The 27,888-nt window shown below is 43.3% G+C and overlaps 2 protein-coding genes across 14 annotated transcripts in view; one reads left to right on the top strand and one right to left on the bottom strand.

Annotated features, from left to right (window-relative positions):
- Nucleotides 1-1,728: 1,728 nt before the first annotated feature.
- Nucleotides 1,729-27,888, bottom strand: part of LOC104939945 (peripheral plasma membrane protein CASK) — a 37,221-nt gene continuing 11,061 nt past the window's right edge. Inside the window, exons 4-29 of one of the 13 annotated variants that reach the window (XM_019266820.2) lie at nucleotides 23,542-23,647; nucleotides 22,705-22,782; nucleotides 22,522-22,594; nucleotides 18,011-18,113; nucleotides 17,341-17,516; nucleotides 16,659-16,781; nucleotides 16,105-16,188; nucleotides 15,785-15,884; nucleotides 14,920-14,937; nucleotides 13,288-13,412; nucleotides 13,003-13,080; nucleotides 12,675-12,755; nucleotides 10,911-11,099; nucleotides 10,278-10,356; nucleotides 9,590-9,675; nucleotides 9,381-9,449; nucleotides 9,229-9,297; nucleotides 8,939-8,974; nucleotides 8,327-8,365; nucleotides 7,707-7,903; nucleotides 7,474-7,589; nucleotides 6,204-6,284; nucleotides 5,728-5,808; nucleotides 5,297-5,511; nucleotides 4,469-4,552; nucleotides 1,729-3,725 (exon numbers count right to left, since the gene is read on the bottom strand). In XM_019266820.2, the coding sequence (XP_019122365.1) occupies nucleotides 3,549-3,725; nucleotides 4,469-4,552; nucleotides 5,297-5,511; nucleotides 5,728-5,808; nucleotides 6,204-6,284; nucleotides 7,474-7,589; nucleotides 7,707-7,903; nucleotides 8,327-8,365; nucleotides 8,939-8,974; nucleotides 9,229-9,297; nucleotides 9,381-9,449; nucleotides 9,590-9,675; nucleotides 10,278-10,356; nucleotides 10,911-11,099; nucleotides 12,675-12,755; nucleotides 13,003-13,080; nucleotides 13,288-13,412; nucleotides 14,920-14,937; nucleotides 15,785-15,884; nucleotides 16,105-16,188; nucleotides 16,659-16,781; nucleotides 17,341-17,516; nucleotides 18,011-18,113; nucleotides 22,522-22,594; nucleotides 22,705-22,782; nucleotides 23,542-23,647 (2,663 nt within the window). In that variant the 3' untranslated portion in view covers nucleotides 1,729-3,548. The remainder of the gene's footprint in view (nucleotides 3,726-4,468; nucleotides 4,553-5,296; nucleotides 5,512-5,727; nucleotides 5,809-6,203; nucleotides 6,285-7,473; nucleotides 7,590-7,706; nucleotides 7,904-8,326; nucleotides 8,366-8,938; nucleotides 8,975-9,228; nucleotides 9,298-9,380; nucleotides 9,450-9,589; nucleotides 9,676-10,277; nucleotides 10,357-10,910; nucleotides 11,100-12,674; nucleotides 12,756-13,002; nucleotides 13,081-13,287; nucleotides 13,413-14,919; nucleotides 14,938-15,784; nucleotides 15,885-16,104; nucleotides 16,189-16,658; nucleotides 16,782-17,340; nucleotides 17,517-18,010; nucleotides 18,114-22,521; nucleotides 22,595-22,704; nucleotides 22,783-23,541; nucleotides 23,648-27,888) is intronic. The other 12 variants (XM_019266821.2, XM_019266825.2, XM_019266823.2 and 9 more) reach the window with 12 other exon arrangements.
- Nucleotides 18,959-21,914, top strand: gpr34a (G protein-coupled receptor 34a). The gene is made up of 2 exons (XM_010756489.3): nucleotides 18,959-19,821; nucleotides 20,258-21,914. The coding sequence occupies exon 2, from the start codon at nucleotides 20,287-20,289 to the stop codon at nucleotides 21,535-21,537; it is 1,251 nt and encodes a 416-aa protein (XP_010754791.2). The 5' UTR covers nucleotides 18,959-19,821; nucleotides 20,258-20,286; the 3' UTR covers nucleotides 21,538-21,914.

The following is a 27,888-nucleotide window of genomic DNA, read 5'->3' on the forward strand; positions in this document are numbered from 1 at the left end:
CAGTGATAGAGTAGAATATATGCAAAGTATTATAGAGCCTAGTTTCTTTTTGTGTGTCGACTCTGAAAATATAAGTAACAATAACCATCAGGTAAATCTATGACTTTTTTTGTTATGTTTAAGTACAACCTATTTCAGTATTGATTGGGAAAATATTGAAACGGGAGGCATTGCTTCAAAGAGTTGAGGCAGTTTTGAGGTTGTTGGTTTGAGCCTCAAATGCTTTTGAAGTGCAAGCCCCACAGAAAGCCTTAAAACCTGTAAGAAAGGCGATCCACTAGCTCAGAATGGTAAGTCCTTATGAGGTTCAGTGAATTTTGAGATGTGTCCAAAAAAAAAAAAGAGTGAAAACCATGAAGCGGAGGAGGCGGAGGAAGAGAAGAAGAAGCAGGACGGAGCCGGAGGAAAGAGGACTAGGGTGGTTAGTGGAGGTAAAGAAAAGGGGGGGCGTGTGACCTCCCGTTTCCTCACGAGTTTGAAATACAAAAAAAATACACAGCACCAATGTCATGAATAGCTCAATGGCAGCACCCCACGTGCATCAATAAGGGTGGATGGATGTTAGATGGTGAATATAGAGAAGACGTTATTCCAGATTTGGGTCCAGAACTCTGAAAAGATCTCTAAGTAATAGTAGTAAAATCCAAAGTAGTGATGTTGATTTCCAGTTAATCATTTCTTTTACTTATTTTTCCATCAGTTGGATGGTTTGTGCATGCCTCATCGCCACTAAAACAAACTCAGTGTTCTGTTTTTCTTTTGGAATTTGGGTGAAGTGAGCCGTTGATGTGATACTGTATTACCTGGCAGCTTGTACTGTATAGGGTTTTGTCGTGTTGTGATGTCTTGTTCAAACGAGAAGAGGCTTCCAGGCCTGAAGCGATAGCCAGCATGTCCTCGACGACCGAATCCCAGTCTGCGGCTCTGATTCATAATTCTGAACTCTGCGTGAACTCAGATGGTCTTTTATAGCTCTGCTTTTATGGGCGTTTCTCGTCATTTTATTTTTCACTTTGACATCCAGCCAGCCAGACAGTGGGGACAAAAAGGGCTTCAAATATGAAAGTGAGGTGAAATTATCTATTAAACTTCAGAAATTAAAATGCTCTTGCTGTCGGCAGTAGCTGAATGATTTCAGTTGCTATACTTTGAGAACTTTAATTCCACAGTATCATTGAAAGATTTTGATGTACACCAATGAGCTCAAACGTAACATTTGTTAGGTACGTTAGCAGAACAGGCCTTGGATTCCACCAGTAAACCCTGGAACGGATCCCGCTGAGGCTTTGCAATCCTCTTTTAATGGCTAGACACTCGTCTCTCCTTGAAAACCGCGCTTCAAATCAATACAGATGCATAAAGAAATCAGTTTATTAGGCGTTCCTGTGTTACTTAACCAGAGCCTGGCAGCTGTTTGAGCTGATCTGCACGAGGATATCAATGAGTTTTCAAAGCATTATGGCTACAGCAAACAATGCAATGTTGTATTATTTATGAGAATTTTATATACGCTTTCCTTGTGGGCATGACATTGAATATAGATTTACATAGTCGTGTCTGAGGGAGCGTCTCATTAAAATCGGATCATTGAGAAATCCAATAGACAAATCTTCACTTGTTACAACAAGAGCAACGAGACAATATCCAGAATTTGTTTTGTCTTTTGAAAAAAGTTCTGCAGCGTTTGAACAAAACCCCTGTTGGATTTCTTAATGCGTGTGTAAAAAAAAAAAAAATATTATACAAGATAAACAGAAGGAAGACGAGGCGGTTTACTTTAAACACGTAAAAGGAAATATATATTTTTTAAAAATGAAATAACAAAAAAGAACAACATTTCATACAGAAGAGCTGCTTTTGTCATTTGCAGAGGTAATTTACACAGGACTTGAAATGAAAACACTTTACTTGAAGTGGAACAACAGCGACCTGCACCACACAGTTGAAAATATTGATTTTTTTTCTTCTTCTTCTTCTTCTTCTTTTTTATTTTTTCAAAGACCCTTCAGCTGATGTGCCTGCATACTGAGTTTCTGTCGGCGGGGCAGCGTTGTGCCACTTCCGGTAAAGCATGAAGAGGTTATGTCACATACTGAGCTTCTTTTAAGGATTAATATACACTGGCTCTTGGTAATTCACTCGTATGACGTACGCACCATTGAAACATTTACACACAAAATTTAGTTATTTTCTCTCCCTCAAAACAAGAATACTCCTTTTTATATTTTTAAAGACAACAGTTAACAGTTCCAAAACGGTGGCTCTAGGATTGGATTTATCCCACCTACATGAGGCCCTCCCTCCCCGTCCACACACACATTCCTATGAACACTTTTAGTTTAACAAGCACGGCTCACTTTTACCGTGAGGAAAGAAGAGAATGGTTGTCGTGGCGGTCTGCCTGGCAGAAACCAGAGGTGTGCATAGGTGTTACAGACTTCCTCCCCGAGGCTCTGATAAGGCAGTTTATTTTTCTCCTTTCCATTAGTGTTTTTTTTTCTTCTTCTTCTTTATTTTCTTTGTCTTTCAGCTCAGGAAGCCGTGTTTAGTGGTGGACGCATGTGCCTTTTCATAGCTTAGAGATTCCAGGTCCATTGACCGCTGATTAGTATTTCATGTACGAAGGGAGGGGGGTAAACGCAGCCAGAAAGAGAGTAGGCAAGACCGAATGAGTACCGTGAGGCGACGAGATGCAGCACGCGTCTTCTTCTTTGTCCATTTTGTGCAAACTGAGATGTAAACAAAGACCGTCGGAGGTTGAGAAGGGAAGCATGGTACAACAGGGCTACAGCAACACACGGAAAGACAGCGGAGAGGGATGCAGTGTGCTCCTTCAACAGACTGACTGAGGCACAGAGGGCCGGTGAAATAAATAAAGGGAGGGGAAGGGTGGGGGAGAAAGAAACTGCCAAGTTCTCTGTGCTTTTTTGCTTCACTCAAACTTGCATCTGGAGCTGAGGGAGTTAACTTGTCGCCACTATAGCAGCTTCTAATGTGCTTCAAAGTTCGGCTTGTTTGTCACAGGGGCCGAGGAGGTCGAGGGGAGGGGGAGGGGGACACAGAGTACCACAAGAAGTGCCTTTAAAGGTCAACACACACACAGGCACCCACATAAGACTGCTTTATGGTCATGCTCGCTATTGCCTTTCCAATGTTACCACCCATCCGTCGATTACAAAAGAAAAGTACAAAATATCTACCACACTGCCCCTCCGCTCCACACCCTTCAACTATGTAAGGACAGAACCATATTCACGTAGTTTTTTTTTTTTATCATTTATATATATATGTATATATGTACACAACAATATGCCTTTGAGGCTGTTGAGAAAAAGGGGGTGGGGGGCAGGATGAAGTCTCTGTAGTGAGGCGTCAGAGTCATTAGTTTCTTCACTTCCCTCTTTTTCAACAACAGTTTATCTACAGAAATGCATGATTCTGATGAGAGACGTGATTCAAAGAAGGGTTTTGACCAAAGTTTAGCATCCGCGTCGGATCAGAGATGGATCGTTCAAGGTGTTGAGCTAATTGTTGTTGTTGAGTGTATGTCAGTAGACCCAGGAGACGGGGACCCACTGAGGGGTGGTGGACACCAGGTCTACCGCCTCCTCCAGCAGCCGGATGGTGTCGTCGATCTCGTTGTTGATGATGGTCTGGTCAAAGTAGTGGGCGTAGGTCCGCTGCAGCATCTCGGATTCCTTCTGGAGCCGCTGAAGAGAGTCGTCCTGAGGGTGTGATGGAGGCAAAGACAGAGACAGAGACAGACTGGTTTCAGTGGATGTCATTTTGTAATGGAGCCCTGTTTTGTCAGATGTGGCTAGTTATATTGTTTTTTAGTAAAGTTGCTGCAATGTAGGAACAACATTGAGTACAATCTGTAACTTGTTTAATATTAAGTAGACCATCAATACAGGCCTCAGGTTCATAGAATAACTCAATCATAATATTTAGCAGACAAATCATCAATTAGATATTTCCCCCAAATCGACCAAGATACAGGAAGGAGAGGAAAAAGGAAATGAAGAGCGGGGCTGGGCAGAGAGAGCACGCAATTAAGAGGATTATTAGAGGGATTGGAGGATTTAGAGGAAATCAAGAGGAATAAGAGTGGACAAAGCTAGACGACGACGACGACTCAAACTACACAAACACAGAGGCCAGACATGCCTTTCTGCTAAACAAGCTCAGCTCACAGCGTTGAGGCGGTACTTACAGGCAGCTTCCTGCACCACTTTGGAATCTTTTCATTGCAAATGAAAAAAAACGGGGCATGCCAAAGAAAACACAGACATGCTTAAAGCACACAGGACACGTGCAGTGAGAGAAACATGAGCAAAGCAAAAAAGGTGATGACAAATAAGAAGTGCAGGCACTTTGTTTGAATTCAGAATGAGTTAGTGCGTGCAAATAAAGTAACGTGGAGAAAGTAGGACGAGAGAGAGAGGAGGCATAAAGTGTGTGCGTGTACCTCAGTCATGCCTGGAGTGATGGTGGGAGCTGCGATGAACACGACATACGGAGCAAACTCGGCTGTCCTGAGGATCTTTAGTGCCTGATGACAGAGAGAGAGACACAGTTTTATTACTTAATTCATTTAACCAAACTAAAGACTTGAATCATTAATACTTCAATATTTTATTCAAGCATCCTTAAAAAGCACATTAGAATAATGATTGGGGCAAATTTTAAAATGAGTCTAATTTACAGGACCCCGCTGTTATAATAACACGAATACTAGTGTATCTTAAGTGGTAAGTACATGGATTTACTGAGTCACTGGAGGAAAATGCAGTTAGGATAATCTCTGGCATCAGTGTGAGTCCAGGAAAATAACGTTAACAGCTAATTAATTAAACAAAATATGGAAACAGCAAAATAACGAGGTTAGATTATATTTAGAAAATCAATTTTTAAGCGGCTACTCCTAACAGGAGCGCGCGCTGATAATATATCTTGCCGAGGTGTAAACAGGAGGTGCCGTCGTGTCGTCGCTGCCATCTTGACAAAGCACTCTGCGATGCTTTCGCTTGTGTGTTCGTGTTTGTGCAGAGCGGTTGTAGCTCTGTGATAAACAAGTTCCACTCAGCAGAGCTTACAGAGCACAGTGATGTCTAAAACACCGCCGCACGTGTTCTCACGTTCATGTTATGCACCGCCCGAGTATCTGGACGTTCACGAATTACAGACATTAGCTGGGTTTCAGAGAGGAGGCTCTGTGTCCGCAAGATGGAATGAGGTTCAAACATCATGACTTTCATTAAGTTGTATGTTTGAAAAGAAGTTTTGAGGCACTAACGTTGTTCGTTACCTGTGGTTCAACATCCAAAATAGAGATCATGCCCTGTGTGTGGATCTGCCTGATCGTCTCCAGCCTGGTTCCGTACATGGCGTCCTCGTGGCTGCCGTACTCCAGGTAGTCGTTGTTGCTGATGTCCTGCATCATCTGGTCGTGAGACACAAAGTAGTAGTTCTTCCCGTTTTCCTCGTCCTTCTTGGGAGGTCGAGTCGTGTCTGAGCAGAGACGATAGAGAGGGATGAAGCACATAAAAGATGACACAGTGTCATGTGCGTGCATTTATGTTACAAAGGGTTCTACAGAAAACTATTTCTCCACAATGCTAAACCTTGAATAAGTGTTGAATGGTGCTCAGGCAGTTCTGTGAATTTATACTGGTGGGGTCAGCAGAGGTTTTCAGTGTGATGTTATGTAACCATGAGTGTCCTTACGAGGGATGGGGTAGGCGAAGCGGTCAGGATGTTTGGTGATGAGTGTGTTCTTGATGTGCCTCCTACCAACTCCATGGGCACCTGAAAGAGACAGCGCGCAGTACAATGAGACAACAGGTTAGTTTATCCACTTCTAAACTCTGACTCAGTCGCTAGAGATACTCCAATAATGATTCTCAACACCAGAACCACCGCGGGGGTCATTTCAGAAGGTGCTGCTGCTGTCAGCCCAACTCTGCTCGGCTGTGGATACTGAAGTGGTGCAGTTTGGTGTAATCAGGTGGAATGGAAGTTTCTGATGCACAACAGTGAATTATAACTGTCTTGTGGATGCTCTTGACAAAGAGGTTGACTGATGGGGCTTGTAATACACCTACACATAATTTAGCAGTGACCCGACACCAGTCCGTTAACTGAAGAAGCATCGTGCACGAGAGGCCAAACGACTTTGAGATTCTTTAAGAACTTGAACTCACCGAGCAGAACCAGCGTTTTCCTCTTGAACGATGGCAGTTTGACCACTTCCTCATAGGTCACCAGATCTAGTTGATCAAACACTGCAGAACAGAGGGAAACCACTAGATTAGCGCTGCGAACTATAAAAGATTAATATGGGGGATTGTGCATAGCTCTGCAGGGGTTAGGTGGAAATCATATGACAATATACAGTAAGCTCGCCATTTAAAAGCAAATATGGAAAAACTATTTGACTCTGTATGTGAATTGTGAAGCAGGTGGTTAATATACACTCAGCGCTGCAATAAGTTTGATTAAAAAAAATTTAAACAGTTGAATCAAATTAAGTTCAAACTAAAACTTTATTATAAGATGAAGGTATAAATTTATTGCAGGGCTGTTGTAATAATCACAAACATATCACAATAAATGCAAAACTAACAGAGACTCAGAGGGGACACGAGCAATGCTAATGAGATTAACATTAAGTGTCCCTGTGGCTTCAATCACACAGGTTTTTAATATTTAAAGCCGAGTTGTTCAAATGATGCAGATCTAATAATGTAAAACAAGCAGACTAGAGGAAGGTCACATACCTTAATGAAACATTAATATTAGCTTATTTGCACTAGCCTTGGTCAGATAGAAAAACACAACAAAGCTGACTGGAATCTCGTCAATTTGAATTACATGTCTAACAACAAACCAAACATAAACAGCCGTCATTCAGAAGTCAAAGAGACGTCGGGAGGAGGAGGATGAGGTTTAAAAGCAGAAAGAGGAGGAAGAAAAACACAGAAGCTGGACACCAGCTGTCTGGAGTTACTTACATGCAGCCATGTCATTGGGTAAGAGACAGCATGAAATATGGACAAAGGGCGGGAGCGGAAGGGTTAATAGAAGGACACCATAAAAGAAGACAAGTTGAACCAAAAGAACACAACGGAAATTTGTAAACATCAAAAGCTGTTAATTGCAACACTGTTAATCACTGAAAAACAACAAATCAGACAGCAGTAAGTAGGAGAGGTCTGTCAGAGGGAGAACGCAACAGGCGTGCAGCAGTTACACACACCGGACAATACCAAGGCACAACAATGTTGTTATTTATCACACATGCTTTAAACCTCCAAACGTCTGATTTCTAAATCACCAATTAGTGAGACTGTGTTTGAAATTCATTTATAGGTTCAATTAACATAACGAGGAAGCACACGTTTCAGAATCTTAATTAGAGACAGTCTTCCTCTGCTTTCAGTTACACTGCTTTGTCTCAGTTTGTCGACTCACCTGCGTTGTGCTTGGCCAGGTACTTGTCTTTGTACTGCTTCTTCTTCTTGCCAAACCAGGTACAACTGGCCTGTTGTTCCTGTTTGGTCTTCTCCATCGCTATACACGCCACACGCCTGGAAAAACAACACGTACTGTTCTATTATGTGCTTTTACATTATTATAGATGAAGATTAGTTTCAGCTGGGAACAGAAACCCTTAAAAAAAATCTATTGTGTTTGTAGTTCCTCACCACTCCTGCAGCTCGGGTGAGGGGATGAGGCCTGCGGTGCCGTTCTTGGTGTTCTCCAGCTTTCCCTGCCACCAGTTGTGGTCGTCCTTGGAGATGATCTGAATGATGTCGCCCACCCGGAAACGAATGCCTGCCTCCTTGCATGGGATGAGGTCGTCTTTCGCCGGGTCATACTCGAACTGAGCACGCACATAAATCTGTAAGGGCGGGAACAGCAGCACAGAAAAGTCGTCAGGCGCTGACGCAGAGACAAAGAACGGCGTTCTGAACATCAGGGGACGTATGGGGAAAGCAGCCTGGCTGCTAAAGACAGCGGAGGGGGACACGAGCGCAGCGTAGAAGCCGAAGCAGGGAAAGCCACAGACATTTAGATAGATGAACAGCAAGACGAGAACAAAGCGCTTCACCACGTCTCCACCTGTGGGCGTGTCCATTTTATCGATGCGCATACATCCTTTTTTTGTTGCCTTTTACGTCCACTGACGAACCAGGAATGGAGACTAAGCCTTGATAGCTAGCATGGGATCTAGACACCACTATGATGAAGAACCGAACTTTGCCATGGGGGTGGGAGAAGTCGGGATCTACGTCTACGAAGGGTCCACTTAGAGACATCTTACCTTAATGGACAATTTGTCCTTGATAGCAGATCTGGAGATCTATGGGGTTGAGAGCATCACACACACACTTACACACATATCATGCAGTAGAAAACGCTGGGGGGGCATTAACAAAAGGAGGTGTGATGAAGGACCCACAACTGGATGCTGAATCTAATATATTACGGTGTTTATACTGCATTGTATGTGTGTGTGTGGGTGTGAGACAGATAAAAATGGCTCAAATCAACAAATGAGAAATGGATTTTAGAGGAGGCTGTGACCAAGACAAACCAGGGTTCCTAACGTTTTCCAACTCTAATTATATTACTCATTTAAATTTATTCTCAGCACAGTACAGCAAAAAGAAATACCATATTACTCTACAATGCACTGGTGTAGGAACCCTTTCCAATGTTCAGCCGGGGCCAAAGCGGTCTGGACATTGGACGGTAATACTTGATGTAAACAGAAGAGACGGAATGAGAATGGAAGAGTGCGTTTAAGTACATACGCATGAGTACATTCCTGCAGATTTGGACTTGTCGGGATGAGTGTTAGTTTGTCATATCAGTAGTGCATTGTAAGGCAAACAGAGGTGCAGTCATAGTGTAAACAAGTAGGAAATCTCACCACACGGCCTTTGGGCTGGATCGTTGACGGCAGGTCCTAGTTGGGATGACAACAGTTTTTTAGATTAGAGATACTTTATTAATCCCTGAAGGGAAATTGTGTTTGGAGGGCAAAATCAGCTAAAAAATGCTTTTGTGATGACATTGTATGCTTTTATTTTGTTAGCTACCGGTTGATCCTGGTTCAGATTTAGGCACACGAGCTGTGTCAGAACCAAATGACTAAAAAGAAGCTGAGTTTAATGAGTTCTGGGAAAGTGTGTGTGAGTGAAAACAGAAGCAGGAACATACCAGGATGGAGCTGGTGACACTAGCGTGACCATTTGCAGGCGACTGTCGGGACAAATCTGGTGACTCCTTCTGCAACAGAAATTGTAAAATGGATACTTTTCCCCTCTCCTTAGAATATGCAAACAGAAGTGTGTGTATTTGTTGATCGGTACCTCACAAGACATGGACTGGGACCGGTAACTGGGTACAATCTTGAAGGTGATGCTGCCTCTCATCTCCCTCTGTGCCAACAAATCAAATGTTACATTCTGTCATACATGCTAACAGAAAAACATGCCAAGAAACATGAGCAGCCTGCGACACTCAACAAGCAAATTAATGGAAAGTCTCAGCAGGAGGAAGTCTAATCTGTTTGACTTACCAGCATCTTTTGGAGCTGTTCTACCGTCTGATTGGCAACGCTGATGCCATTAATCTCTCGGATCTCATCTCCTACATGCAGAGTCCCTGAAGCGCAGAAATAATGAATTAATAAAGGCTACAAATGAGGCTCTCGGGTGTTGAAACATCAGTGCTTTGCAAAGCAGAGGCCAGGAAAAAAAAAATCCCCCGGGGATTACTGAGATGGCTCCAGGGGGAACAGAGCTAATGTAAGGAAGAGTTACATTTCATTGTCACTTCAATTACCAGGAGTCTGTCCAATAAGAGAGGAAGATGCGAATGACTTCAAATTATTTATAATGTCATTAGACTGACAAAATGAATAGCTTAATGTTTCCTATTAAAGTCCCAATGATGTGTAAGTGTTTTTATCACATATTCCACCTACACTGATGACAAAAATGCCATTTCCGAGGTATTTCCAGGTATTCTTCTTGATACTTAAGAGTTTGTCATTTCCTGATAAATGATGAAAAGTTAGTGATGACTCATTCTGCACTTGGGGGGCTTACGTCCAATGAAACACCACGGAGTGATTTCACTGAATACTTTCTAACTTTATCCACTGATATTTTACAAGACGACGTGTAAATTTGAGGAAATAGCACTCTGCTTTACATTTCATGCATGCATGAATTCACACATAGTATTTTTATGTTGACGCGTACCTTGTCGATGAATCATTCCACCATGCATGATTCGGGCCACAATACAGTGGTTGAGTTCGTTCATTTTCAGAGTGATGCCCTAGAAGAAACGGACAGAGGGTCAGAGGGAGAACAGATCAGAAGTATGTGTGGTATAGTCCCAGTGCAGGACAATTAAGCATGTGGCGCTGTCATTTCACCTGCACCCTGATGCATTATATCAAATTCTGACATACTCAAGCTGGAGTGTTACAATAAACCAGTTGACTTTCACACAATGCAGAAAGTGTTTTTTTTTTAAAGCGTTATACCCTGGTGCACTTCATCGACTCGCTGAGGTTTGTGGTTCAGTTTCACATGTGCATTTCTGATACTTTCATCTAACGGCAGCCTTGTGAGTTTCCTTTTCCGCTGAAACAGAGATGTGCTGCTTTTTTTTTTAATGTTCACGCTAAATGATCACTAGAATACTTTTACCGTGAAGTCTTTCAGGGATGTGTTAACTTGATGGTCGGTGACCAACACATTACTCATTGTGCGTCTATTTATAAAGAAAGCCGAAGAGCCTAATTCCAGAGTGAACAAGTCAGATAACAAACACAAAGTAAGCTTGTAAATATTCATATGTGCGTGTCCCAGTTTCTGTCTGCATACCATGGGCTCATCAGTGTTCTTCTGGAACTGGACCAGACGAACCCTGGTGACATTCTCCAGGTCCATGTCTCCGTTGGTGCTGTCTGGGGAGTCTCCGTTCAGGTATGGAGAAGTGGGCGGGGGAGTCACCCTCAGCGCCTCGTCACTGTAGACCTCATGGGCCACCACATCGTGGGTCTGCAGCAGAGCCTGCGGGGGATACACAGACAATCAGAAATCCAGCAGCTCTCTACAGGTGGAGCCATGGGGAATGTTGGAACGCACGGGACGGCGCGTTTGTCAGCTGGAACGTCGAGAACAGAGAGACTAATTATAAAACAAGCATTTCCAACCAAGCGGTTTAGAGTCTGCTCAAATCAGCACGACATCACACCCTGCTTGTCACCATTTCCCTGGTAACACTACAACTCCCAGGGCTGGTACAAACAGCAGTCGGCTATCATAAATGAATAAATCTCAAAATATGTATTCAGTTTTGGAAATTCCAGAGTCTCGAAAGTTTTACTGCTACTTGGGCTGTCTCCACGGAAACAGATAATAAAAAATAACATTTATTTTGAAAGCAATTTGCCCTACAATATGAAATATTTTTCTAATATGCTTAATTTAATTGGTAACTTTCAGATAATTGCAATGTTACACAGCGTTACTATTATTATTGGCACTTCAGTGATGCCAACTGAAGTGCTTGACGTGCCAATAACGACAGTAAAGAACACCATCTCTATTAATATTTTTTCTGAAAAGCTAAAGAGTAAATCAATGGCATCAAAAGCCAGTTAAGAGGAAGGTACATGTGGGTGAAAACAGTGTTTTTGTGTGTGTGAGAGCGAGAAAGAGTGTGTCTTACACTAATCCTATTTGGGCACTAATCATGTTACTCACACAGTCTGTTTTTACCAAAACACATCAACGAGCCACGTTCGCCAAATGATCACATCTGCTCATCGGAGCAGCAACATGTTCGCTGATGATGCACGACAGTCGTGGAGAGTTCAAACAGCTGGCACTAGAGGCTTATGGAACAAACCGATGTTTACAAAGACATCAACAACGCATTCTAACAAGTGTCTGAATACCGACAGGAATGAAGCCGTACGCCACACAGGAAAAGGTTCAAAGTGAAAGAACTGGCGAGCGAGACGTGCTTCTTCCTGTCTGTCGCCGTGCAATAGTTTCTGCTTGTAACCCAGCTGCTCGGGTCAAGAGGCAAGACGGCCTAATTGGATTGAACCAACGCGGACAGCTCCAGAAAGTGCGACAGTCTGAATAAGCGCAGGGAAACACCTCGCCCTCTTGGCTATCTAATTCTAACGTCCATCATCCTACATTTAGCTGCAGCGTTGGGACGATAAATCAAAATACTACAAAACAAGCTACACTCCACTACACTATAACAATGTTATACCTTCACATGAAATCCACTCAGTCCGTCAATAATATCCCCTTAGTTTGCTCTTCTGGTCGCAGGTCTGTTACAGCCACCAGACAAACGTCGCAACAGTTACTCTGTATCCACAGCGAAGTGCATTTTCTCTTCGGTTCACTCTATCGCTCACCCCGTCTCTGTTCTTCCTCCCTTACTTGTGCTCGTCCCCGCCTGAGGGCTCACCGAGCTCAGGTGCTAAGCAGCTTTGCGGCCGAGGGAGTTATGTGGATTGTCAAAAGGACCGCGCTTCTGACACATTAGGTTGTAATCTCTCACACTCCGATGAGCGTGCTCTCTGAAGAGATCTGAATGTAATAATAGCTGGAATATCGCACCATGAAGTGTGGCTGTGTGAGAATCCTCCTGAGCTCCTTGGCCTCCATGTTCTCTGGGTAACACGAGATGGTTTCCAGCACCTGGCGAACACAGGGAGAAAGAGGTGTGAATCTTAAGAACGCTCATGATAAATAACACTGTCGCGGCACCGTGTCTGATCATTATTCACTCGCTTTGCCTAGGAAAGCTTGTTGGGTAAGCATCACTCATTGTTTAGGACACGACCTGATAATTAAGTACGTGAAAAATTAGCATTTTCAGATGATTAAATGTCTGATTAGTTGTTTAAAAGCTTTGGGAATGTGTGCTCTCATCTTCTTTCTTTACCTCTTTGGCTCTCTGCACTCCATCACTCGGAGGATTTCTGATCTGAGGGGACGACCTGGTGTTGATTTTGTCATAAAGCTGAAATGACAAACGAGAAGTCACATATAATGAAGCCATGCGATAAAGCAACATCACCATTTCACAATTTCATGTCAATCATAAATGAAAAACCCAAAACGACCCAAACAGCGGCTGCATTTTAAAAAAATACTGCATGTCGCTGACTCTTGACTTGTCATGACACCTACTGGGCACTTTTGGTATTACAGAGGAAGAGGTACTCACATCTAACAGGGTGTGGAGGTGCTGATCCTGGAAGACGCTATGGAGGAAGTCCATGTCTTTCTCGCTGCAATCCGTCAACGCATGAATCTCCTCTAGACTGTCCAAAACCTGCGATACTGCCCCTGCGCAAACACACACATCGATTATACACACAAATACAGACTCGAGCACCAGCACACAGATTACACTCACAAGTACACCAAGCAGACACGAAATGCAAACACTGAACACGACAGACAGACAGACAGACAGATCACGAAACATATTACGTCACACATACACAAACAGGCAAAAATAAGGGAACGATTAAAGAAATAAAACACGACATAAATAACACCAAAAAGAGGACACGGACAATAGAGGGCACGACAGAAAACACATAAAAACACACACAAACACTCAAAACTATTTTAACCCCCAAGTACCTGCTGCATCGCCCACACATGCAGCAAAACCAGAGAAACAGCGGTAACATGGCATCAATACAGCGTCAGAAAGAAAGTCACTTCAGAAAGTCACAGTGTGGATGATGGAGTTAGAGGCAGTACGCCCCGAGAAAAATGCAATTTATGAATATTAAAAACAAATATATGAAAACCTCAACGTACCTAATAACGTCAAAAAATAGTCTGCACAAATATGTGCCGCCTACGTATCGGATGACAGGCAGACAGGCGGGCGTGTGGTCAGAAGACATTTTCCTCTCCCAGACAGGAAGCTTACTCAAAAAAAACCTCATTTTTATTGGATACATTTGGACCCGCAGGGCGATCCTTAACTGACCACAGAATTTATTAGTGGTATGCGAGATGATGTTACACCACTGTGATCGGGACTTTTCCAAGGCCTCTACAGCCAAACCAGGGAACGACCTCTCCCTCGCTCTCTCTTACAAAAGTCTGAATAAATAATTTACAGACTTTGGATTACTCCATCCTTGAAACTTTTTAACCCTGCACTGTTTTTTAATTAATTAAAATCCCAGATGTAAATAATCCTGCAACTGCAAACATCTAATTCTGGACTAATGGACTTATATAAAATAACAAATGAGTGTTTGATCTAATTATTACTGTGACATAAAAGCAGAAGAGAAAACATGCTATCAGGTCTGTTTACATGCATCAGGCCAATCTGAATAGCAATTAACTGATTTGTAGTCAGATCAATAATTGATTTATCACTAAAAGATGATTTTTTTTTAAAAAAAAGGCATCTGAAAACTGAGAATGGGTGTTTGGAGTACAGAAAAGCTTTCGCAAAAACCTGATTATGATAGATAATCCCCTTGTTAGGAGGCATGTAAGCACCTTATTCTCCTCGTCTTTTGTTTCTCTCACACGGTAACAACAATCTGAATATTTAGCTGTGATTGGAATATTAAAGATGCATGTGAACAGAATATCGTATTCACAGGTCAAAAAGAAGAAGCGTTTTGGGATTTAAAGCACACTCATCAAACCACATTTTTTTTCTTAAAGAGAGACAGGGGAGAAGACAGAGGGAGCCATTTTGGGAGGATTAGAAACCACATTATCCGAGACTAAGAAAAAAGAAAAAAAAAAGCACATGATGATGTCATGATGATATCACACATCAAGATTTTATGGGCGTTGGAGGGGGGATACGTACTTTCAGCAGCTAGCAGTCCTAGAGACAGCAGAGCAGAAGAAAGACACCAAAGAAAGAGAGGCTGAGATTAGAGTTTTACACCTCACAATGGGATGGGGTCAAAAAGAAAAGGAGGGGGGAGGGGGGCACAAATATTCAGAGAGAGGAGGCGTGAGGGCAGGTAGGGAATAAAAGGAGGCCGAGGAAGAATCGAGGAAAGAGCGGCAACAGAGAGAAAACTCAGCAAAAGCAGCCAATTGTGAATAATCTGCCATGCTCCTGCAAGCGTGTGCTATATTACACAAGTCCATGACCGGCAACACGTCTGGTTTATTTTTGCTTCCATTGCTATTGTAGACCTCCAGTCACCAGGAAGCATGACTGCAGCAGACTGCCAGCCTCAGCAGAAAAAGGACGTACGTGGTGGTGTAAGGAGATCTGGCTGCAGAGCAGAAAATGTGCAGAGCTTGGCTCGTTGCGCGCATTTATTAAAAGGGCGGATATTTGACGCGCTGCTCATTTTCTCCCGTTCGCGAGTGATTGGCAGACGCAGCCTGCAGCCTTCCCATCAGAAGGAAGTGAAAGTCTCTCGCTGAGACAGGGAAGTGAGGACGTTGTGCAACATCTGTCTTTATCCAAAGTCAGGGGAAGTTTACACAGACAGCTGGAGGTCATGATAAGGCATGAGAATAGAAAGCACGAGAATAGAAACTGGAAAGAAAGTGTGTGACCTGGTGCAGGACTGTCTAGTTCTTGATGCGTCATGTAAAGTCAAAGACTACCTAACATGCATCTGCACCATCTGAATCCATTTCATTGTCCTTTAACGTCTCCATCCTACCTGCAAACATTTGGGAACCCACCTAAACCCAGTTGAATAATTTACCTGAGGAGGTAGGGTCATCTGAGAAATCATGGAGCTCCTCTGGGGGGTCGCCATAGTAGGAGTTAAACTTGTGGCTGGAAACAGCAGCCAGCACTGCACCCTGTGATGCACAGTGAAGATAACCAGAACAAAGTCACTGTGGTGAACGTGTTTTGAGAGGACGATCGTGGTGGCAACATTCATGAGAAGATTCACAAGAACTTAATCTTGATCTGTATCATCTAGAGCAGCTGTGCGCTGTGCAGGAGGCGCATCGCAGCTTCCTCTCCGTTCTCTATGAATCTGTAGATTGTTAGATATGCAGCAAACGCGCCGCTGACCTTCAGCTTTCTCCTGGCGTTGAACTTCCTCAGCTGCTCCACCGTTTCAGGCAGGTGGATCTTGTAGGCATACCTGTCCCTCTCCTAAACACACACACACACAAACACACACACAGGCATTCCCATAAAGCACAGTTAGAAACCATAAACACCGCGGTGGGGTCATAAACATGCAATCATGTTTGTACATTTATTCGAACAGTTTCAGAACGGATGTGAAAGCAGCATTATGGGTCGAAGCTGAAGGAAGGGTTTGAGTCAGCATCAGAGAGGCTAAAGGTGATGGAGTGATCAAAGCTCGTATCAAACTCAGTGTCTCCGTTACTTTAGGACAGAAAGTGCAGCTTTAAAATTTGAAATAATTTCGATGCTGCACTGACTTGTATTCGTGCACCTGTTATTGCACAAGGATTCACTCCTTACCACAGTGGTGTTACCCACAGAAAGTTCAAAGACAGTAACCTGATTTAAGATGGCAAAATCTACAGTGAGAGCTCTGTGGTGAATTTATTAGCAGTATGAATATGTGTGTGTGTGTGTGTGTGTGTTGTTACCTTCAGCCAGGGGTGGTTGAGGGCCTCGTAGACGGTGATTCTCTCGGCAGGGTCCAGCATCAGCATGCGTCGCACCAGATCCTTGGCGCTCTCGGAGATGTGGGCCCACTGGCGCGGGTTCATCTGTACAAACAGACATTTTCAGAACCCAGGATATTTTTTTTATTATTATTATTATGGATGTTTAGAATAATCACGGTCCATTATGTAAAATGTTGCAGTGTGGGTAGAGCTCTTCATTTTGCATTTTTCTAAATAAGATCTGTGAATTTAGCAGCAGCTTGACAGACGACATCGCGGCGTCGTCCTGTGGTGACTGCACCTGCCGCAGATTAGTACACCATGCAGGAAATTCACCCTCAGAATCAGTCTGCTCTTTTCTGTTAAATTGCACAGACTTTTATCTTACTGTCTTCTGCTCACATCACTGACGTTTGTAAAGGTCACAACAGTTAGCCTTTTAATGTACTCACTTAACATAAAGCTATCAACATGTAAGATGTATCAAATCATGTCCGACAGCAGGGAAGAACAGATAAAACATTCTGTGTATGATAACTTCCGCCACAAGAATCATAGCTGATACGAAGAGGCCCACAAGGTCAACCTATGACACACACTGCAGCACAGAGACAAAAAGGAGCAGACTGTCATGCTTGGTTACGGACGCCGATGGTCTTACCTTGTATTTCCCCTTAATGATAGCCTCAAATAAGCGCTCCTTGGTGCCGTAGAAAGGAAGGCAGCCAGACAGGAGGATGAAGAGGATGACGCCACATCCCCACACGTCCACAGGTTTGCCGTATGGCTCCCTCTTGACTACCTCCGGGGCCATGAAGTGCGGAGTACCCACTCGACCTGAAGAGTAGGCAGAGAGGTCATTATAAGAGCGCGTAGCTGCTCTGAAACAGGAGAAATGAAAGATCTAACGGGATAACTGCTGCTATAAAAGGTATAAGGATGTATAGATATGCAAGGAAGATGTTTTAGGATGAATCCATTCATTGTTTGCTCTTTAAAACGTGGGGTACGTGCTGGACACATAATCCAATCCATATCTAATGTGCAAACACACACGTACTCTAATTCACCCACTGTGCGTGTGTCTTTGAAATGTGGAAACAAACGCACACAATCATGCTTACTCATATCCAAAACACTGCTCACGTCACCACAGTCAAGTTCTCTTTGAACATTTCTTTCTAAGTCTGGCCAATAAAAGATAAAGTAACACTGATCCCACACTGCTGAAATTCACAAGCAAACATGTCTTAACATAAAAGACACAAATGATTAATCAATGAATTCTCTAATTCTTCCGGTATAGGGTCTTTTGGGTCATGCTCGTGTACCTCCAGCTACTAAACCAGACTCCCCCAGCTGGATTGCCACTCCAAAACCTCCGAGCTTGACTGGAGCAGAATTCTCCTTTGAGGCCAGCAGCACGCAGTGAGGCTGCAGAGGGAAAGAGAAAGAAACGAGTCAAACCGAGTGAAAAAAACAGATTTATGGTTCATATATTTCAACAGGTTCAATGAGGGGCTGTCCTGTAAGCCTTTAATTAGATTCGGAAAGCTGCACAAAATCTACCAGCTGACCGAGAGATGTGATTGTGACATATTCTCTTACTGACAAAAAGAAAAAAAGCATTTCTTTGCAAAGAACAGTGACCGTGCAGAGCATTGCTTTGCTCTTCCTGTGCAAAGTGCAAAATCCCGTATGTTTCATATGTATGCTGGTTAGTGAACCGGTTTCATAATGAGAAGAAGAGTCTCGCAACTACAACCACAATTTTATTATGATGCTGATACATAGAGGAAACCTTTCCTACCCCCCTGATTTAGTCGCTGCATGACGAATAATAAGTGATTTTCTTTTTTTGAAAGAAGCTGCAAAGCACAGTGAACAATTCCTCACGTAATACAGAAGAAGAACTCTTCTGCAAATTACAACCGTAACCGCGACCACAGTAACGTGGGACCCCCCGTCGTCCGTTTTCTGTTGCAGCGTGTACTTGCACTTCAGTGTGAAAATGTCTGCTCCACAGTTTTCACTTAAACCTTATTTGTAGAGGATTAAATATTGCAGGAGGAGGCCGGTGATAAAATATTTGCCGTGCCCCGCGGTAAGCAGAGCCATTTTACAGGAGAGCATTAGCCAACAGGTGGGTCGTAAAACACAAGGAGATTCAGAGCAGATTCTCCAGCAGCCTTGTAACATAACATCCGTGATATTATTATGAAAGTTTATTTAACATCAGACACTTAAATGACTCACCGAGACAAGAACTCTTAATTGATGTTAAACTGCCGTCTGTCTGGACCAGCACGGATCTCAAACTGAGCTCATTAACTGAAGCTGCGGCTTTTTAAATGCAAAACCTCAGAGATGCAGTTTGGGAACTCTCGGGACAAGACTTAAATTATACAAGGACCACTGGGCGTGCTGAAAAACAGGCTGTAATCAATACTTGTGCTCATAAGATGAATGTCGCAGTATTAAAAAAACACACCACCTCCGTTGGAGGAATAAATTGTGTTTAATGTAGTATTCTTGCAAATGCATGTCATTTTTATTCTGAAGAGGACGGTGCAGGGGTAGAGCTGCGTTACAGATGAGGAACAGGGTGAGAGAGTGTGTGTGTGTGGTGGGCTCACTTCCTGTCTCTCTCTCTCTTTTTTTCTTTGCACTTCTGGGGGCGTGGAGCTGACTAAGGAGGTGCGAGATCACAAAGAGAGAGAAACAAGAGGCAGAGAGCAGAGGACCCGGCAGACCAAACATAGTCATATCTGTGAGTGCAGGAGAGAGGAGACGAAGAAATAAAAAAGAGAGACTGACACACAAAAAGACTGAAGGGCACGCTGAGCTGCGAGGAGGACGGGGAGAAGCAGGCAGGCGCTCTTAAAAAAAGGATGTGAGGAACGTGGAGACGGCTGGATTTATGACTCATTCAGAGGCCGATAAGACCGCAAAGGAAGAAGTGTGAAAGGACTTGGCTATTTCTTTTCTTTTCTTATTAATAAGCACGTAAGCATCTGTGGTTTTTACAGTTTGATGGAGGACACGAACGCACTGGACCGCCGCGCTCTCGCACCTCTCTGCACGTTCCCACACATTTAAAACTGCAGCTGTGCTCGAGTCTCCCACGGAGGGAAAATTGATGGTGAGTGTTCCGCCTTAATCCAAACATCTGTGTGTAGCAGTCAGAGAGGGACTCCATGTGTTCATGTGTGTCCGCGCTCCCCTGGCTTTACTGTAATATCACCGGACTGGAATTTATGTCTTAAATACGCACAAAAGTTTCAATTAGTCATGAAGACAGCAGAAGTGTTGTTCAGTGAGAAATCTGTGCTCCTCTTTTGTATGGCGCTGTGCCTTTTTCACGACATTACATAAATTACTGTAATTTCCACGTCACACTGAGTATTACATGACCTTTCATACGACAACCCACACATTACTCACCTGTTTGTGCATTACTCATAAAATTCCCACCTGCGGTTTCACAGTGAGGGCATTCTCGCTGTTCAAAATGTTTTTTGTAATTATTCAGTTAGAATCAATGAGCTAACTGATTTTTTTCCCCTCTTCTTTCCCAGAGCTTAATGATCAACAACCCTCAGACGCGATGAGCACCTTCTCTTCCCCCTTCGCTAACTCCTCTCTTCGAGTGTCTACCTCAGCCTTCCCCTTCTCGACCGCCCCTCTCGTCTCCACCTCTTCAGCGGTCTCCCCAAACCAGTCAGAACCGCAGTGTTCGTTTGATGACGAGGCCCTCCGTCTGCCGCTTGCAGTCCTGTACTCCCTGTTCTTCATCTTCGGGCTCGTGGGTAACCTCTTCGCCCTGTGGGTCTTCCTTTTCCTGCATTCGAGTCGCAACTCCGTGCGGGTCTTCCTCATCAACTGCGCTGTGGCTGATCTCGTCCTGCTGGCATGTCTGCCCTTCAGGATTTTCTACCATGTGAATGGAAACAAGTGGGTGCTGGGATACGTGGCCTGTAAGCTGGTGGGGAATCTGTTTTACATGAACATGTACATCAGCATCACACTGCTGGGACTCATCAGCTTGGACCGATTCTTGAGGTTGAAGGGGAAAGGCCGAGCACGGAGATGCATGAGGATGCCAATGTTGGGGCGTGGCTGGCCGTGGAGCTGGGTGGTGTGCGGTACTCTGTGGGGTCTGTCACTGGTGGCGCTGGTGCCCATGATTGCCATGGCAGAAGACAAAGAGTTCAATGACAAATGTTTCCAGTATAAGCAGCGTAGCAGCAAAGCCAAAGGGAAAGCCTACTTCAACGGCGTGCTGGTGTTGTTGTTCTGGCTCGTCTTCGTCATGCTCATGGTGTCCTATGGGAAGATCGCGTCGCAGTTGCTGAGCGTGTCGCGGGATAAGCCTGACCTCCCGAACGCACAGAGATACAAACGAACCGCCAAAAAGTCCTTCTTTGTCCTCTTCCTGTTCACCGTCTGCTTTGCACCATACCACGCCTTCCGCCCATTCTACATCCTGTCCCAGCTCAGCAGTTCAGTGACTTGCACCCAGTTGCAAAAGGTGGACCGGACCAATGAGGTGATGCTGTTACTTTCCGCCTTTAATAGCTGTTTGGATCCTGTCATGTACTTTCTGTTGTCTGGCTCAGTGCGCAAAACTGTGCTCCAAACGCTCGGCCACCGACTGGGCAACAGGTTTCTCTTCCTAAACGACGCGACATCCAACAGCTCGACGATGGAGTTCAGACGACCGTCTGTGCCCATGGGTTTACCAAACACCCCCTCAGGCACCCCCAGGTCAAGTATCTGTGTCATCAACTCTAACCTCCGCCGCACAGGGCTGAACGCACTTCCACCTATTGGCCAGCAGCGATTAAATAATGTCTGAACGCAGGAGAAATGAATAAAGGGACATGACTCGTCAGCTGTTTGTCAATCGAAGCAAAGCATTTCTGCACTTCTACCTACTTCTTTTGTTAAAATAATAAATATGTTATTACTTTTACTGAGATATTCTGATTGTGTTCGTGGGAATCACGAATGCCTGACAATGCTGAGTAGACGCATGCCAGTGACTACCGGGACTGCAGTTTTCCTAAGATCACACGCCAGGAAGAGTGTGTTTGTAAAAATAAGTAACTGTGTATATTGGCAATGATGGACTGAATGCATCAGAGGAATAATGTTAAAACCAACATAGGAATATGTTATTTTCTATTTTGAAAAACTAGAATATAAACCTTCAAATACATGGTTTTGTCAGTTTCACTTCACACCTCTCAGAGTCTTTTTGAATTCTCCTAACTGTGTTAAAAGCCACCAGGTGAATTAAAACAAACACCAGCAGTAATGTGCAACTACCATTTCACCCAGGTTTGACCCGCCAGCACGCACAGCTATTAGTTTTCCACTGAAAACAAGGCTGTGTTGATCCCTTAGGGACTGTGTGTGTGTGTGTGTGTCTCAACGGCCTGGTCCAGGGCTGCTCCATCTGGTCTGGTGTTTTTTTGTCGCCTGTGTTAGATAGGCTAATCCTGCTACAATCGCTGGTTGGTGCTAATCTGACTATAAGAACTGTGACATGCAACACGGCCCAGCGTGACGCAGCGGTTTGCTTGAAATGAACAGCCTGAACAGTTTCTCAGTTCTGCAAAGTTGCAGAACAGAAAAACTAGACGTTCGTGTGCAGGGGGTGTTTTCTGGTACATGACCTTTGTCTCCCCACACAGTACAGATATCAATTTCACACAGCTAAAGACAGGCACCTGAAAGGTCGTCTATTATTTCGGGGGGAAAATTTTACAGCTCAGTTATCTAGTCAGTTTATGTCATGCTTGTTGGTTTCAGTGGCTTAGCCTGGGACACATCTCACCTTTACATCGCGATGAATCACATTGTTGTCGTGGCAGTATCGAAGTGCCTCCAGAATCTGCCTCATGTAGTGGCTGGGTGGACAGAAAGGGGGGGGGATCGTTTAGGGCGTTGTTGTTTATTTTAAGCTTTATTAATATTTTAAAAACGTCCTCCCCACAGTTCCCCACACTGTGCGTCTTACCTGGCCACTGCTTCGCTGTACACAAACCCAGCATCGGCTCTCTTCACTATTTCAAAACACAGGTCAGCGCCGTCCATACTGAGCAGGGAAATCAGAAAGAAGAGTTTAGAAATCTGCAGATGTCAGGGAGCAACTTTATGACTCTATATTATTTTCATGATAGTACTTTTCAAGCAGAACAATCCCTGAGGTATATTTTCAACATAAAATCCACACGGAGGAAACAAATTAGCAAGTTGATTAAGAAAATTACATTCACAACAAAGACTGCGGGATGGGGCAGAAAGCTGTTTCTTCTTCGGACTCCTGTGGATTTTATATTGAACACTGATGCCTTAGATTACATCACGTTATTTTTTTTTTTATATATCATTACTGTGTAATTAGGCAGGGCTGCAGTCTACCAAGAGCTGCAAGGCGCAGTGTGAGCCTCTCATTTCAACACAATCAATTTCTTTTATTCCAGACCACAAATACAAAAATGCACTGTACTAACCTAGAGGGCTGTAAAGAAATATATAAACGGAAATATCTAGTCTGATTATCTCTTTAGTCATTTCTCACACTGGAACACATCAAACACATTTGGTTCATGCAAAGCCCCAACCACTAAAAAAGGGCTTTGTAGTGTTGATGAAAAAATTACCAGCAACCTTCAGCCAGCTGCTGGTAAATTTAGTCTGCGGCTGATTTGTCTACTTTCCAGACAGCTGAGCGTGGCACTGATCAGCCGTGGTGGTGGTGGACAAAGACAGGTGTTTCCTGCCCTGGTTAAGAACCACAAAACAAAAGCCAACTCTAAAAACAGCGGCCATGCACACACGCGTGGTTACTTACAATTCAAAAACCATGTAGAGCATGCCATCAGAGCTATAGGTCTCCAGCAGCTCCACGATGTGGGGGTGTTTCAGCATGTGGCAGATACTGGCCTCTCGCTTCAGATCTGTTGGTGGAAAAGAGGGGTTGTGGTGAGAAATTGTTCACACGCAACAATTCATATTCCGTAGTAGGGCTGCCTGTAACCAATATCTCGATATTTTTAAGCTATATCGCGATACACGATATATATCTCGATGTTTTTGTTGTTGTTATTTTGTATTGTTTATTTCTAATAAATAATAATGTCATTATTACCTTGATAGCATTGTAAATGCTCAGAATCAATGTAGAACAGTAGATTTACACTTGCTGCATGAGACACACCTCTTTTTATAGCATTTTAACACTTGTCATATTTTTTTTATGAATTTTTAATATATTTCATAATGTACATATGAGCACTGAAGCAGTGCAGGATCATACTTGGCTTATGAGACACACTTTTTTAAATCAAATTTTAACCATTCTTCATATTTTATAAATAAACCTTTAATACAGTTAACACCCACGTCTTATTTTGGAAACCGGAAGTGTCCACACGCTGCAGTAAGCTTGCGCTGACTTTCCCAGTTTTCTCAATTGCCTTATTGCCGACTTTATTTGACATAATACGCATGCGCGCAGGGGATTTTTCTGGGTGGGCGGGGCAGTGTGCTGCGTGCTGTGAGCAGCACCAGGAGTGAGTGACAGGCAAAACTCCGGAGAATTAAATGATGACGGCTTAAAACATTTACGTGACAAGTACTCGATGGTCGCGATATAGTCATTTCATACATCTCACGTAGAACATACACAACAGAAATATAACGAGTATATTCGATATATCGCCCACCCCTATTCCGTAGCTCAGTTGTAGGGGAAGAACTCAAATTTCAAATAATAATTCAGATTATTTCCTGTCGTTTGCTGTTAGTACAACAATTTGTGGACAATAATGCAGTCAACAAACCAATTATCAATCTGCAAATGTCATTTATCAGGTGCATAAAAGAATGTCCTGTATGTCATGATTTATCCGCCTAACACTGATCTATCTTTTTAACGTGTCACTATTCGTGCCTTCAGGTCTCAATGCGACTCGTTCCAGGATTTTTATATAATAAGTGGCATCAGTAGTTCCAGAGTTTTATTAAATATTTAAAATATGTATCATTTTAGTTATGACATATGACAAATGTCAGCACTGCGGAACATATGGCCTCGTGCTATAGGAGGTGTGAAAATGGGTGTCACTTCCGATATATTTCTCAAGTTTAAAAATGATGATGTGGTGCAAAACAGACGTGTGACTGAACCACAGTCTTAACAAAGTGACTCAGCAGAGTTAACCTTTGGGGTGTTCAGAGGGGTTAAAGCTAACTTTGATCTTTTTCTTATCATATGTTCATTAAAAGGTGGAAAGAAAAACAAAATTTGGAAAACAGACTTTTTAGAGCTCTTTGGCTGAGATACTCGTTAGAGCTTCGTTAAATCATTTTGTGTCCCTTGTTATGGAGATGCAGAATGAGGAGGACATGCCCAGCAGCACACCACCCTCCTCCTTCTCCTCCTCCTCCTCCTTTTCCTCTCCTGTCCTGCTGCACCTCCACTTCACCACCAGAGGGAGTCACAGAGAATATCATTTCCAAACACACTTGAGCAAACAGGGTAAATAGTTTTGTTACACATGTGTATTATGCACATCTGGCATTCAACGCCGCCCCGTTTGTTATCACCACATCGAGATCCATACTGCAAATACAATTACATCGTGTCTGTGGCATTCTTCGCTTAATGACTCATTAGAGAAAACTATAGTGATGGGAGAACACTGTTCAGGAGTGCCCCATCTCTCTCTGAAGAAAAAGAAAAGCATGATACTGAACAGAATGGACAACAACTGGCGAGACGAGCAGCCAGACAGCCTGCTGAGGAAGGCTGACAGACATAATGTGCTGTTGTTGAGCGCCTCACTCCATAAAAACCTCATTTACACACTCCACTCCCCATCTGCAAGTCTACTGATCTACGTGCATGTGTGTGTGTGTGTGTGTGTGTGTGTGTGTGTGTGTGTGTGTGTGTGTGTGTGTGCGCGTGCGTGCTTGATGTGTCGTGACAGACCAGTATCATTATGCAACAGAGAGAAATGACGCCGCGTCCCCACTACAGAGCCCCCATTCTACTGTTCATCCTGCTTTCATTTCATTCCCCTCTCTCTCCTCTCCTCTCTGGGCTTGTCCTCGTCCTTGTCTCGTCGAGCATCTATTCTTTAACTAAACAATGCTGCCCAGTGTCTGCACGGTAACGAGGAAACCACTCAGACGGAGGGGAGAGAGGGAGGGAGGCCGGAGAGGCCGAGAACTATCTGCATGAAAGCAATCTGCCATCCGCTGGGCCTAGTCCAAATCAATTCTTACCCGATGCAACGTTAAATAATTTCAGCCTGTGAGGAGAGTATGGTGCATATACAGGAACCATACGGAGGAGTCAGAAACGCTTGGTCATGCGCGGCTGTTCGTTAGTTTGGCTGCAAAACTGCACTGCTGTATTCTTCTTTAAACTTCAATACCCATAAAGCTTTGATGTTGATTGAGAGTGCTCGCCACACGCGCTTATTCTGCTTTTGTTCAGCACTCGCACTCTTAATGACGCCATTAATCACTTCCTCACATGTTCGCACGCACACACACACACATATTCATACAGAAGTATGAATGTTTGTTCCGCAGCTTGTAGCACTTCTGTCTTCTTTTCACTCACCATTTGTGCTGACGCAGATTCTTTCTTTCTTTCTAATAAGCTAAAGTATGTGGTCTCAGGAAACCACTCTCCAGGCCTGGCTGCGCTCCAGTTCTCTGCCGTGACACTTTGAGTGGCCCCTTGCTTATTTCCTCTCTTGTGACTTTTTAAAAAAAAAAATTGCAGGTATGAAAAATTGGACTTTCTTTCTTTCTAAGCCGAGGGGGAAGCTTTGTCTCTTTCACTGGATGGAGAAGCTTTGTGTCACTTCTGTTTTTACAATATGACATGTACTGGCCATGTGAGTCATCATACTTTGCTTTTGACTCGCACATGAATTAAGTGACCACAGTGGAATTTATCATTTCCTTTAGCACTTTAAGCACAAGCTGAGCACAAAGCCACTGAAAAGTATGAAGCTACAAGGTTTCTAAACATCATTTCTTTAGTCACAAAGGGGTTGAATTTATTTATTTTCCAGGAAAACGCCTCTGAAACATCTGTTAGGAACATTAAATATTTAGAATTTGATAGACATACTCCTTCTGGATTGTAACACTATATATTAACAAAGAAACATTCAAATCTGTTGATCATTCTTGCTCCAGGAGACGTTTTAAAAATTGCATTCCTTTGAGTAACAACTCAGGACTAATACTAAACTAAATAGTGTATGATACAGAAATGTCATTTAGGTTCAAAACAACTTCAGTTTCAATAATATGTGCTTTAATAATCAAATAAACGTTAAACTCTAAATTCTTATTAATACTAACTTTTGAAATACTATTCTATAAATGATTATGACAAATGTTACAATGGTATGAAACAGACTGAGCTTTACATATTTATTCATTATTGTTGCTCCATCCTCTGGGCATTCTTGTCATCTCACTGTGGTTTTATTGGACCATGCTCGGTGCAGCTGACCAAAGTGATGCAAAATTTCCAACGCAAGAAAAACTTCATATTTTTCAGCTTTTTAGGAGAATACATTGATATTTCAGGATGATGATATCACACTAATGAAAAAAACGATGCAGGCTTTGTTCTGGGAAACACTGGTGTAAAATCTCTACTTGTTTTTTCCTCCCTCGGGTCATTTCCTGTCTTGCTGTTATTGGCTACCGGGCTAATCTCTGACTGGGGTATCACAGATGGCGCAGAGTGAACGCCAACATTAGCACCAACACACCCACACACATACACACATACACACTCTCTCTCTTAGACAACACACATAGACCTCAGCATGACAAAGCACAAAAACCACATGGTGAGAATGTAGCATACTTCAATATCTCACCAACTCTTACCACCACAACGCACACACACTTCATCTGAGTGCAGCATGTGTCATATTATGCCTCATTTGTTTGTGTGTGAGAATGCCATGCTACACTCTGTGTGTGTGTGTGTGTTTGAGATCTGAGCCAGCGTTTGCAGATCATACACAACATTTGTTTTAACCCAACAAATTGCATTAGAGCGACTCGCAAGTTAGTTAACCCTTTAAATTTAGAGCGTTGCTGCAGTTCACTGAGAACCCTCAATTAGATGACCGCTTTTTTCCTACTCAAAACAAAC

The sequence above is a fragment of the Larimichthys crocea genome, chromosome XIX (assembly GCF_000972845.2).
Source record: "Larimichthys crocea isolate SSNF chromosome XIX, L_crocea_2.0, whole genome shotgun sequence".
Lineage (NCBI taxonomy): Eukaryota > Metazoa > Chordata > Actinopteri > Sciaenidae > Larimichthys > Larimichthys crocea.

Excerpts from the sequence above, each read along its gene's own strand:
- gpr34a (XM_010756489.3), top strand. The coding sequence starts at position 20,287 with ATGAGCACCTTCTCTTCCCCCTTCGCTAACTCCTCTCTTCGAGTGTCT.